The sequence below is a fragment of the Salvelinus sp. IW2-2015 genome, linkage group LG12 (genome assembly GCF_002910315.2).
Source record: "Salvelinus sp. IW2-2015 linkage group LG12, ASM291031v2, whole genome shotgun sequence".
NCBI classification, from domain to species: Eukaryota; Metazoa; Chordata; class Actinopteri; order Salmoniformes; family Salmonidae; genus Salvelinus; species Salvelinus sp. IW2-2015.
The window spans coordinates 865441-878947 of record NC_036852.1 but is presented as its reverse complement, the minus strand read 5'-3'; the positions used below and the strand labels follow the sequence as shown (position 1 = coordinate 878947).

The 13507-nt window shown below is 40.8% G+C and overlaps 1 protein-coding gene and 1 pseudogene across 2 annotated transcripts; one reads left to right on the top strand and one right to left on the bottom strand.

The window, feature by feature from the left end:
- LOC111970847 (zinc finger protein 271-like) lies at window positions 1-8605 on the top strand. 2 transcript variants are annotated; one of them, XM_023997561.2, is made up of 3 exons: window positions 1-74; window positions 240-325; window positions 3467-8605. In XM_023997561.2, exons 2-3 carry the CDS (start codon window positions 245-247, stop codon window positions 5918-5920), a joined length of 2535 nt encoding a protein of 844 aa, XP_023853329.1. In that variant the 5' UTR covers window positions 1-74; window positions 240-244; the 3' UTR covers window positions 5921-8605. The 2 variants fall into 2 exon arrangements, with proteins under 2 accessions (XP_023853329.1, XP_023853330.1); XM_023997562.2 differs by lacking the exon at window positions 1-74 and having other exon boundaries at window positions 239-397.
- Window positions 6467-7950, bottom strand: LOC139028451 (zinc finger protein 235-like; annotated as a pseudogene).
- Window positions 8606-13507: the final 4902 nt, after the last annotated feature.

Sequence of the window (13507 nt, the reverse complement as noted above, 5' to 3'; positions counted from 1 at the left end):
GTTGCTCACGACACACACGTGGAGAGAGGAATAGCTAACCAGACAGCGGATAGACGTGCAGCAGCAAGGATCTTGTGAGATAAGCTTTTTATTTTTATTTCACTTTGAATATAAATCTAACCAAAAGCTTAAATTACTACAAGCAAAACTATTGCGTATAGATTAGCATAGCAGACTTCGGTGGTTTGCAGCCTCTGGTTTTACCCGAACCCCTTCTGTTGTCATTCAAAACACGTCAGAGAAAATGGCGGAACTTGAAAAAGATGCAGGACTGCCCCAACCAATGCAGGATAACCGAGATGAAGAGGAGCCGGGCAATTCCATGGTAACAGAATGACGCGGAGACTCCTATTGTTCACTTTAAAAGTATGCCAAACAATAACCATTGATTGCAAAGGTAAACAAACCATACAGCTCTATGCACAAGGCCTACTTTTAATAATACCCAGAAAATTGTACAAAAACACATTTACTCGAACAGTGCAGATGTAAAGGTTAGTAACAGAATGATGGTAAAATCTCCCTGCGTTTTTTTGTGACAGCATTTTCCAAAAACTGAAATATCTACTCCAAAGTAAGATTCAAAGAGGTCTGCAGAAATACTGCGTGTTTTTGAACTACAGTAAGTGAAGTGGATTAACACCCAGTAACATAATGARATCATGGCTGCTGAATAGACACAAAGGTAGACAAATGTAATATCATCCTTTGCATGTTTGGGTATTATTTTACAGACGGGCTATTATACTAATGAGCTCGCAAACAAAAGGACATTTGGTTGGTCTGGACCAAATCAATCAATTGTATTTTATAAAGTGCTTTAAAAAAAAATCTGTACCAATCATAGACATCTATGTTTCACAWGTTTGGACATCAAAGTATAGCACAGAAGAGTAAAATACAGTACATTTTAAATGTACTCTACTCTAGTGTACGCTAGTGTACTTAATTATTGTAGAGTACCATACTGTACTGTCCTATACTCTACTTTTCTTTACTGTACTGTGCTGTCCAAACTTGTGAAACAGAAGTCTATGATTGGTTCAGATTTGGACTGACCAAATTTAACTACTTTTCAAATGTCCATGGATGTCCGGTGTTGGAAGGTGCTCAGTGGGTGAGAGGGCTGGTTACAGTCATTTGAAAGAAAGGGGGTTCATGGGTAGGTGTCATTAAGAGCCGGGAGAAGTGACATTAACTGGAGAGAGAAGAGAGAGGGAGGGGTTGTCCAGATTCTCTCACACTTGCTTTGACCATCAGGTGACAGAAAGAGAAAGTAAACAGTTATGAGCTGAACATAACAGTATGCCAGCGGAAGGGAGGACAGTTTGTGACTACTATGAATTCCCATTGTAGCTAATTCAGTTGCAGTCATTCTGTTACAGATTTTTTTTGTTTGTCATTCTTTCACTGATTTGGCAACATATTGATGCACTTTAACACTTAATAAATTGTAGATGTGGGTTTTTGGTAACAAAATGCCAAGACACTAAGCAATATTTCTTAAACTTACAGAAGGGAAATAGTTTCTGCAAGTCTAAATGTTAATATTAGTTGGCAGGGGTCTTTACTTCAACATTGTTGAAATGTTGAAAAACAAATTATAGTCCCACTAAGCGCAAACCAGATGGGATGGCGTATCGCTGCAGAATGCTGTTGTAGCCATGCTGATTAAGTGTGCCTTGAATTCTAAATAAATCACAGTGTCGCTAGCAAAGTACCATCACACCACCTCCTCAATGCTTCACGGTTGGAACCACACATGCGGAGATCATCCGTTCACCTACTCTGTGTCTCACAAAGACACAGCAGTTGGAAACAAAAATCTCAAATTTAGACTCATCAGACCAAAGGACAGATTTCCACCGGTCTAATGTCCATTGCTCATGTTTCTTGGCCCAAGCAAGTCTCTTCTTATTGGTGTCCGTTAGTAGTGGTTTCTTTGCAGCAATTCGACCATGAAAGCTTTATTTCCCGCAGTCTCCTCTGAACAGTTGATGTTGAGATGTCTGTTACTTGAACTCTGAAGCATTTATTTGGGCTGCAATTTCTGAGGCTGGTAATTCTAATGAACTTATCCTCTGCAGTAGAGGTAACTGGGTCTTCCTTTCCTGTGGCGGTCCTCATGAGAGCCAGTTTCATCATAGCGCTTGATGTTTTTTGCGACTGCACTAGAAGAAACTTTCAAAGTTCTTAACATTTTCTGGATTGACTGACCATCATGTCTTAAAGTAATGATGGACTGTCGTTAATCTTTGCTTATTTGAGCTGTTCTTGCCATAATATGGACATGGTCTTTTAACAAATAGGGCTGTCTTCTGTATACCAACCCTACCTTGTCACAACACAACTGATTTACTCAAACGCGTTAAGAAGGAAGGAAATTCCACAAATTAACTTTGAACAAGGCACACCTGTTAATTGAAATGCATTCCAGGTGACTACCGCATGAAGCTGGTTGAGAGAATACCAAGAGTGTGCAAAGCTGTGTGCAAAGCTGTCAAGGCAAAGGGTGGCTACTTTGAAGAATCTAAAATATATTTTGATTTGTTTAACATTATTTTGGTTACTACATGATTCCATATGTGTTATTTCAAGGTTTTGATGTCTTCACTATTATTCTACGATGTAGAAAATAGTAAAAATAAAGAAAAACCCTTGAATGAGTAGGTGTGTCCAAACTTTTGACTGGTGCTGTATTTCTAATACCTGTTAAGACTTGTTCGGCTAGATGTTTTCTGTGCAGTATGTCATCACGCACTGATTTGTATCTGCAACAAGTCCATTTGGTGGAAACATACCACTGATGAGGAAATGCGCATAGTTTCTTTATGCGGATTCTAGAATATTCACATTAAAATCTGTCGCCAATTGGAATGGAAACCTAGCTACTGTCACATTTCTTAGAAATAGCATAAATTGTCAAATTTAATTGGTGTCGGTGCATATTTACCTCCACGACTTTACTCTTTTTTTGGGACCAGAAATCATAAGCCTTGGCTTATTCAAAATGTTAGGATGGAACAAATGGTTGAAAAATGTAAAAAACAAAACTGTTTGAAAAAGCACCAAATTTGATGTGCTCCCATGAACTTCACATGCCAGTGATCATGGGGCTTTTTACATGGAAATGTCCACTACTAATACTACTGTCAATGAACCTTCTCTAGCCTAGATCAATAGCCTATGCTATCAATATGCTATATCATGGGGATCTGTAGACCTAATGACAAATCATCATTATCATGTTGATACTGCTAGGTATTTCAAATTATTAGACCTAGCTACTACTGTAAAGATTTGAAGACCCTAAGTTATTTGTTTAGCTATTTATTGTATATGCTATCTATTCTAATTTGGAATTTAACCATAATGAAAAGTAGGCTATATTATCACAAAATGAATGTTTTAGAGAACAGAGACGATAGGCCTACTAGTAATTATGCAACTTTAAATGTATTTCCAGGCAGAGGAGATGGACACCTCAGAAGACCTGCAAGATGACAACCTGATCAAGCAGGAACACTTCCACAGTTCTAATAATGAACAGCAAGATGGACATTTGGCAGTTAGGAGGAATGTAATATTAGAACGAACTAAATTCAACCAAAGACAACAGGAAGCAGGAGAGACAGCTGATGATTTTATCGCTGCACTTCATTGTTTGTCAGAACATTGTGGTTATGGAGCTCTGCTCAGTGAGATGATAAGAGACCGACTAGTCGCAGGCTTACTTGACAGAAGACTGTCCAAGCAATTACAAATGGACCCAGAACTAACACTGGATAAAGCTGTCACACGCATTCGTCAAACTGAACTTGTGAAAAAGCAACAGGACCTGCCAGAGTATACCGTCAAAGTTTCAAGCAACACTGCAAATATAAACAGTGTCCTGTCACATAGCAAACAGCAATGCCCAGCCAATTCCCAGTGCCAATTAGAGAAGAAGAATCAAAACTCAGAAAGACCACAACAACCCCAAACAACGCAGGAGAATGAAGAGGAGCCCCTAGATAATGATGACTTCAGTCCTGGAGGAGAAAAGCCTCACTACTGTGCCTGCTGCGGTAGGAGCTTTCAAAAAGTGAGGGATCTTATAAGACACCAGCGAACACATACTGGAGAGAAGCCTCACAACTGCTCTGATTGCAACAGAAGTTTTGCTCGATTAGATAATCTCAAGTCACACCAAAAAATACACGCGAAAGACAAACATCATTTTCACTCCACTAAATGTGTGGAAAGCTTTGTCCTATTGGAGAAGCTTAAAAAACACCAGCTGGAGAATACCTTCAAAGCTACCAGCAGTGCAGCAAATGTAGACAGTGTGCCTGAACTTGGGAAAAATCAGCACCCAGAAAGACAACTGCCCCAAACAACTCAGGAGAACAGAGAGAAGCCTCATGATACTTCCGATGACCCTATTGTGAGTTCTAATGGAGGTGAGAGGCGTCACCACTGCTCCGACTGTGGGAAGAGCTTTACACGAGTTTATCATCTTAAAAGACACCAACGAACACATACGGGAGAGAAGCCTCATCGSTGCTCTGATTGTGGCAAAAGTTATTCCCAGTCGTATGATCTGAAAATACACCACCAGCGAAAGCATATGAAAGGGAAATACTTCCACTGCAATCATTGTGAAGAACATTTCTCCAAACCAGAAGATCTGAACAGACACATGCATGTACATGCTGGAGAAAAGCCATACCTTTGCCCAGACTGTGGGAAGAGATTCCAGTTGTTAAATGCATTTGAAATGCACCAACAAAAACATACTTTGGGGCTTCTTGAGTGCTCTTATTGTGGTAAAAGTTTTTCTAAAGTGGATAAACTTAAACTACACCAGCGAACACATACGGGAGAGAAACATTTTCACTGCCCTGARTGTGGGAAAAGTTTTACCCGCTCAGATCTTCTGAAAAGTCACCAGAGGACACATAAGAAAGAGGGTYATTGTCCTTACTGTGATAAAAGCTTTTCTGAACCGGGAGAACTAAAAGTACACATGGAAGTACATAGTCAAGAAAGGCCTCACCTTTGCCCCGACTGTGGGAAGAGATTCAAACTGTTATGGTCGTTGAAAAAGCACCAGCGAAAACACACAGAGAAGATCTCACCAAGGGAAAAGCGTCACCACTGTTCCGACTGCGATAAGAGTTTTACTCGCGGATATCATCTTAAAAGACATCGGGAAACACACACAGGAGAAAAGCCTTACCACTGCTCTAATTGTGACAAAAGCTTTGCAGGAAAGGAGAGGCTTAAACAACATCAACTAACACACAAGGAAAATAAACGTTACCGCTGTTCAAGGTGTGATAAAAGATTTCCTGACATGGCAAAACTACGATCTCACCTTCCAGTACATTCCGTAGAACTGGCACTCCACTGTTCTGACTGTGGAAAGTGTTTCTTAAACAAGGCAAAGTTTGAAAGACACCAAAAAATACACACTGGAAGTGGAAAAATACCATTCCTCTGCACTGACTGCGGGGAGGGTTTTACAAATTTGCGACAGTTGGAAGATCACCAGCGAACACACACTGGAGAGAAACCGTACTACTGCATTGATTGCGGGAAGAGTTTTGCACATGAAAAAACATTTAAGTGTCACAAGCAAGCACACAAGTTTAAACTCTCTGGAGAAAGAGCAGCCTATCCTTGCTCGGAATGTGGAAATACTTTTTCTCGTTCGTGTGATGTGATGAGTCATTTGAGAAGGGTGCATAATAAAGAGAGACCTTTCCAGTGCTCCTGCTGTGGAAAAAGATTTTTCCAAAAGAACTCACTCACAATACACATGAGAATGCACACCGGAGAGAAACCGTACCACTGCTCAGAATGTGGACAAAGCTTCTCCCAAATGAACGACAGAAAACGCCACCAGAAGAGGCAACACTCTGGAGAGGAGACTTGATCTCTATACTACAGTGTGGAAGGCACAGTCAGAGACACTCAATATGAAAGGACTACAACAGCAACACACAAATACAATATTGTAACAGTATCACCATCTTTATTCCAGGTTTATATTTGTCATATCCTTGAAATAATCTTGTATCAACAGTCAAGTTTATTTCACAAATGACTGCTGTTTTTTTGTTTGGTTATCTCGTCACTCTCCTAGTTTCTACCCTACATAAATGGTATTTGTTAATCCTCCCCTGCACCTAAAGCATCCCATAAGGCCAGACAACCTAATAGTTAAGGCTATTTCAAATAACAAAAAGTGTAGTTAATAAATGGACTTGTCTATTAGAATAAAAGTCTAACTGGACAATGAATATTAGGGATGTAATCATCACAGTATAGAAATAATTTACATGCCAAGATTATGGTATAATTTTGGAAATCCACAACAACAAAAAACTGTCTTTCAGCATTCAGACTCATACACATCTGACTCAAGTTATTAGATATCCACGTTATTGAGATTGTAACATCATGGCATGTAATCCTCATTTCTTACTTCTGAAAGTGCGATCAGAAGATTTGCGTTAGCTACTGACACAGTTGTGCTTTTTGAAGTGTCTTGAATCAGAAAAGCCTTTTCCACATCTCTTGCAGGAGTATGGCCTGACTCCTGTGTGCACTTGCATGTGGGTTTTGACATGATTGGCTTGTCTGAATCGTGTCCCACAGACATCACAGCTGAAAGGCTTCTCTCCCGTGTGGACTCGCTCATGTCTTTTGAGATTACCGATAAATCCAAAAGTCTTCCCACAATCACTGCACTTGTGTGGTTTCTCACCTGTATGGATCAGCTCATGTATCTTAAGAGATTGTTTTGTAATAAATCTCTTTCCACAACAACCACAAGCATTGGGCTTCTCTCCAGTGTGTAATTTCTGGTGATAGTCAAAAGTAACTTTATGGAGAAAAGTCTTTCCGCATGTGGAACAAGTGTATATGTTTTCTCCTGTGTGAATTCTTCCATGTGTTTTCAGAGAACCGATGGAGCTGAAGCCCTTCAAACATATCTCACAGCTGAAGGGTTTTGGTTGATCGGTTTGTTTTTGTTGGTTGGCCTTGTTCTTTCTGGTTCTTGAGTGCCCCTCTCCATCAGCCACGTGTGATAGCTTGTGAATTCTCWGTTGATAATTGTAAAGYTAAGTCTTTCCACAAACGTCACACATAAATGGTTTTAATGRCCCATGAACTAGCATGTGAGCTTTTAYGTTGGTGGACTGAATGAATGTCTTTCCACACGCCTCACATGTGTGCGGCCTCTTCTTCYTGTGAATTCGATGGTGTCTRGTAAGGTTCTCCTTAAAGCTGAAAGTAGCTTCACATATTTCACATCTAAATGGCTTCTCCCCTGTGTGAACTACCTGGTGCTCCTGCAATTCGACAGGACGCCAGAAGGTCTTGTCACAGTGGGAGCATGGGTGTGGGCGTTCTGTATGTACAGATCTAATATGCGTTTTGAGACATACTGAAATTCTTTCCACACGTGGTACAGCTGTATGGTTTTTCACCTGTGTGAACTCGCTGGTGTACGTCAAGCATGTACTTTGAGGCGAAACCTCGTCCACAAGTGAGGCAGGTGAACGGTTTCACCTCTGCATGAACAAACTCATGTGATTTCAGATTTGTCTTACTACGGAATTTCTTTCCGCAAACTTTGCAACTGAAAGGCTTCTCTTTTGAGTGAGTTTGCATGTGTTGAGTCAGGATACAGCTCAGGCGGAAGGTTTTCGCACAAAAGTCACACTTATAGGGCCCCTTCGGTTTATTGTGAACTGCTATATGGCGTTTCAACAGACAGTTCGCGTGGAAGGTCTTCTCACATATGTCACACTTGAAGGGTTTCCTCAGCTTGGAACTGCTCTGCTGTATTCCGTGGCTGTTTTCTGTGGATTCTGTGCCATTAGCAGTACGGCTGCTTGTTTCTTTTGCATGACTGCCTCTCCCGCTGTCTGTTTCCTCTGGAACAACAGCTCTCATTGGTTCACCCTTGGATTCAGTGTCTCTAAATGAGGGCTTTGTATTCAGTTCACATGAGTCTCCCACAGAGAGAAGAAGAGAAGAAGTCTCTGTCGCTTTACTGTAAGCCTCTGCAGCACTACAGATAAGAGGAATATACAGGCATTATGCTACAGTAAATGACTGGTTTGACAGCCATCTTTCAACACAACACAAAATTGTACCAGCAACAACTGTATGGCTGTGTCCCAAATGGCACCCCTATATAGTGAATAGGGTGAAGGGCTCGACTTACAGGGCTTCCCACTGGTCCCGGGAGGTTTTGGAAACCCTTGAAAAAAACTCCTGAAGCTGTTAGCTCGTTATGTAGATTATTTAGCACACTGTGCCACACACTGCCTACTTTGAGCGGAATATCACCGGGCAGCGAGAGCGTGCAGCCTTCAAACAACTGGTTGTGGAGCAGCTCACAGAAGAGCGGTAGGCACAGGAAAGCAGTAGAAAATACATTTCAAGTTATGAAATCTAGCCTACCAGTGAATTTGAAGGCAAGAATCGGTGGACAAACCTGGTGTTTAAAAAGTTTGGTCTGATGTCTGAGCAGTGTTTTTATTTTTTTATTTTTTATTTTTAATCTGTATTTAAAAAAAAATCTGTCCTACAGATAAAAAATATACTTTTTTTTTCATGAGATTGGAGAACATATAGGGAGGGAGTTTAGACCATTCCTCCATACAGAATCTTTCCAGATCCTTGATATCCTTTGTCTGCGCTTATGGACTGCCCTCTCAAATTCAAACCAAAGATTTTCAATGGTGTTCATCTCCGGAGACTGATTTTGTGGTCAATTAACCATTTCTTTGTGGAATTTGATGTGTGCTTGGGGTATTTGTATTTTGGCTCCCAAGTGGCGTAGCATCACTACAGTCCCTGGTTCGAATCRAGGCTGTATCACATCCGGCCGTGATTGGGAGTCCCATAGGGTGGTGCACAATTGGCCCAGCGTCGTCTGGGGTAGGCCGTCATTGTAAATAAAATGTGTTCTTAACTGACTTGCCTAGTTTTTTTTGTCTTGCTGGAAGGAAGATACACTTTCGGGCAGGTTTCAGCCTCCTGGCAGAGGTAACCAGGTTTTTGGCTAAAATGTCCTGGTACTTGGTAAAGTTCATGATGCCATTGACCTTAACAAGGGCCCCAGGACCAGTGGAAGCAAAAATAGCCCCATAACATCAAAGATCCACCACCTTATTTACAGTAGGGATGAGATACTTTCTGCATATGCATTGTTCTTTTGAAGGCCAAACCCAAACTTTTGATGGCCAAAGAGCTCTATTTACATTTCATATGGCCATAGCATACACCGGTTCCAAACCATATACACAAGTATTCACACCCCTGAGTCAATACTTTGTAGAAGCACATTTGGCAGCGATTAAAGCTGTGAGTCTTTCTGGGTAAATCTCTAAGAGCTTTCCACACATCTACCTGTTATTCTTTTCAAAATTCTTCAAGATCTGTCAAATTGGTTGTTCATAAAAACCTGGTTACTATGCTTTGTATTCTGTACAGGCTTCCTTCTTTTCCCTCTGCCAATTAGGTTAGTATTGTGGAGTAACTACAATGTTGTTGATCCATCCTCAGTTTTCTTCTATCACAGCCATTAAACTCTGTAACTGTTTCAAAGTCACCATTGGCCTCATCCCTGAGCGGTTTCCTTCCTCTCCTGCAACTGAGTTAGGAAGGACGCCTGTATCTTTGTAGTGACCTGGTGTATTGATACACCATCCATAGCATAATTCATAACTTCACCATGCTCAAAGGGATATGCAATGTCTGCTTTTTTATTTTTACCCATCTACCAATAGGTGCCCTTCTTTGCGAGGCATTGGAAAACCTTCCTGGTCTTTGTGGTTGAATCTGTGTTTGACATTCACTGCTCGACTGAAGGGCCTTACAGACAATTGTATGTGTGGGGTACAGACATGATGTAGTCGTTCAAAAATTATGTTAAACACTATTATTGCACACAGAGTGAGTCCATGCAACTTATTAAGCACATTTCTACTCTTGAACTTATTTAGGCTTGCCATAACACAGGCTTAATACTTATTGACTCAAGACATTTCAGCTTTTCATTTTTAATTAATTTGTAAACATTTTGAAAAAATATAATTCCACTTTAACATTATGGGGTATTATGTGTAGACCAGAGACKAAAAAATCTCAATGTAATCCATTTTAAAATCAGTCTGTAACACAACACTATGTGGACAAAGTCAAGGGGAGTGAACACTTTATGAAGGTTCCCAGTTGTTTATTGGGTAAACCACCAACGTCTCAGCATCCCTGTGCCTTCTTCAGGGTGATGTCATGAATGCATGAACCAGGTTATGTAGACAAACTGTGTAATTAGTGCAACCAATGACAATAGTGAGGGGTTGTGTCATAGTAATTACAGTGATGAAGATGAAAAGTGAAACTGTTAAAGCAAAAAGTTTACAGCATGTTGAATATATGAGGGTATTGTTTTCATTATCATATTGCAACATGATTAGATATTTTACATAGTATTAACATCAACATTCATTATTTCATTTCATATACTTATTTCATTGTTTCCATTTGATCTTTGTCACATGTCATTTTTTGGTTCAAACGTAACATCTTGGGACACGCTGATAAGCTCTGGAAAGAATGTGTTCATTTGACAGACTTGTTCATATAAAAGGGGACTTGTTCATATAAAAGGGGACTTGTTCATATAAAAGGGGACTTGTTCATATAAAAGGGGACTTGTTCATATAAAAGGGGACTTGTTCATAAAAAAGGGGACTTGTTCATGAAAAGGGCCTGAGAACAAAGTCAATATTCAGACCACTAGGGGTCAGTGTTTCTAGATAGGACATTCAGTAGGTCTCCCTCAATAGTAGGGTCTCCTCTCCTTGGTAGAGTAATATGCTCGATACCTCCTTGGTAGAGTAATATGCTCGATACCTCCTTGGTAGAGTAATATGCTCGATACCTGTGTATTTGAGGGAGGAGATAGAATGGTTAGCTTCAACAAAGTGAGCTGCTACCAAGTAGTCAGTGTTCTTACACCTGATTGCGTTGCYGTGTTCAGCTATGCGTTGTTTTAATTGTCTTTTCAATGATCCTACGTTGGCTATTCCACAGGTGATGAGATAGATTACTCCTTTTGTCTTACATGAAATGACATCGCTAACAGGGATTTTTCYACCTGTGTGTGGGTGTCTGAAGAAGGATGTTTTTCATAGTGCTGTTGCACTGTACACATGAGCCACATTTGCAATTCCCATTTTGAATGGGTGCCAAGATTGTCTGAGTGGGCTCAGGGGGCAGGTCAGATCTCACTAGGCTGTCCCCAATATTGTGGCCACGCTTGTAGACCACTAGTGAAGGTTCCTTTTAAAGAGGTGTGCAATTTTTGTGTGTGCAGAATAAGTGTAATGGTATCAAATACATCCAACATGGTTTCCAGGACATTTTGTCTCCACCCGTGGAGGGGAGAAACTGTTAGGCTTGCATAAAATTATGAAACTTGTTGCAGATTAAACAATGTATCTGTATAGTGGAAAAACACAGACTGTCTGAGCAAGGCGTAGCTTAAGATTTGAACTTGTATGTGTGTGCCTAAGAAAATACCGAAGAACAATTAAACTGTGTTTGAACCGACCTGGCTAGAACTCTGAGAGACTTATGATAGGACAGGGAGTACTTCTCAAGGTTTCTCTAATCTCGGGGGAATGGAACTGTCGGTTTGGTAGTGATACGCAGTGGTGAAAACTATGGAGACGGATAAAACTGACCTACTGTTTGTGTGTATGTATGTGCGTAGGATATCTACTGTTTGTGTGAAGGTATGTGCGTAAGAAGCCAGTATAAAATGGATGTTTTTGTATTTGGACGTCAGAACGTTCTAGTGAATAAACATTTGGACTATTGTAAGATGAGACTCTTGTCTGCTTCATTCAACCAGAATCTTACAAACTCTGGGTGCAGACTGAGCAGATTAATTGAAGTTTATGAACATTGATAACAAAATTCTCATAACAGCGATGCACAGCCATCTACAGATGGCCAAAAAGGGACATCTTGTACACCATTGAAACAAGCAAAACTAGAACCAGGAGGGCCGCAACAAACATCACAAAGCCGGACTAATCACCTGGTATTTGACTTCATCATAGAGGATGTGCAACCCTTTTCACTAGTAGAGGTGCCTTCATTCCGCAAGCTATTAGAAGGAATCAGTGGTGGGAGAAAGGTCATGTGTAGAAAGACTTTTGATTCAACAAATTGAAAGGGAATTTGAGTCCGTGAAAGAAGCTCTCTCCGCCAAACTCCAGAGTGTAAAGTCAGTCTGCACCACAGCAGACATCTGGTCTGCCCATAACAGAAGCTTTTTCAGCATGAAAAAAGGACACCTTGGAGAGGAAGTCGGCTGCTTTGGCTTGTGCGAGACTGAGAGGACGTCATACCTACAACGTGATTGCTGCCAAGATAAGTGAAATACATGCAGACTTTAAAATTCGGATGATGGAGTGAGGTTTGATGATGTGGGTGCGATTCTTGCTCAACCTCCTCAAGAACTTAATTGTTTTATCCCTTCACATCAACTTTGTGTGGCACACACCCTCAACCTCCTTGCCACCAATGAGGTGGACAAAGCTGCATCCCAAGGTCCATCACGGAAATTGTACAGAAGTGCAAAGTCAAAATGTTACAGCATTTGGAACAAAGCACACAGGTTCACATTTGCTTCAGAGGCAATAGAGAACATTGCAAGCATGAAAGTAATTGTACCATGTGTGACAAGATGGAGCTCAGAGTACCGTGCCATCTCCTAACTCGTAGCCCTAACAGATGACCAGCTGGGGCAAATCTGTTAAGACCTGGGTGTGAGCAGCAAACTACATCCTTGTGAGATTGCTTTTCTCAAGGAGTATAGTACAGTCCTACAGCCACTCGCATTAACTACTAAGGAAGAATGTTTCACTTCTCTCATCAGAGGTGACGCTTCATTCAGGGCAGGTTTTGAGACCCACCTGTTTAGGATTTTTCTTTTTTGCCTGTTTTGCATGTTATTTTGGCATTAATACATACCACATATCAGTTTGCAAACAATGTAAAAAAATAATAATACTTGAGTTAATAAAGCTGCATACAAACATGTTCTCTTTTTTGCTTTCTTGAGTAYGGCAGCTCCAAAATGCAAGTGTTTCATCCTAGCACAGTGCTTTCTGTGGTGGTGGGGCAGCCAGCGGAAAACATGGAGCGTAGGGGTTGGTAATGTTCTCTAGTTGCACTGTGATTGGCTCAGCGTTCTGTCACTCATGGGGACAATACATCACCGCAAAATCTACGGGAAGAGCTCGAAAACTCAAGCTCGTTGGGTGCTGCCATAGACTTACGTTAGAAGTGCCCGTCCAAGAAGGTTCAAGGTCATTGGTCAAACCACGTTATAACTAGCGTAGCTTTGATTGGACTGATCATGTCAACATCATACTTTCAAAATCTTAGCTAGCAAGCTAGAAGGCAGTCATTTTCAAAATCTTTT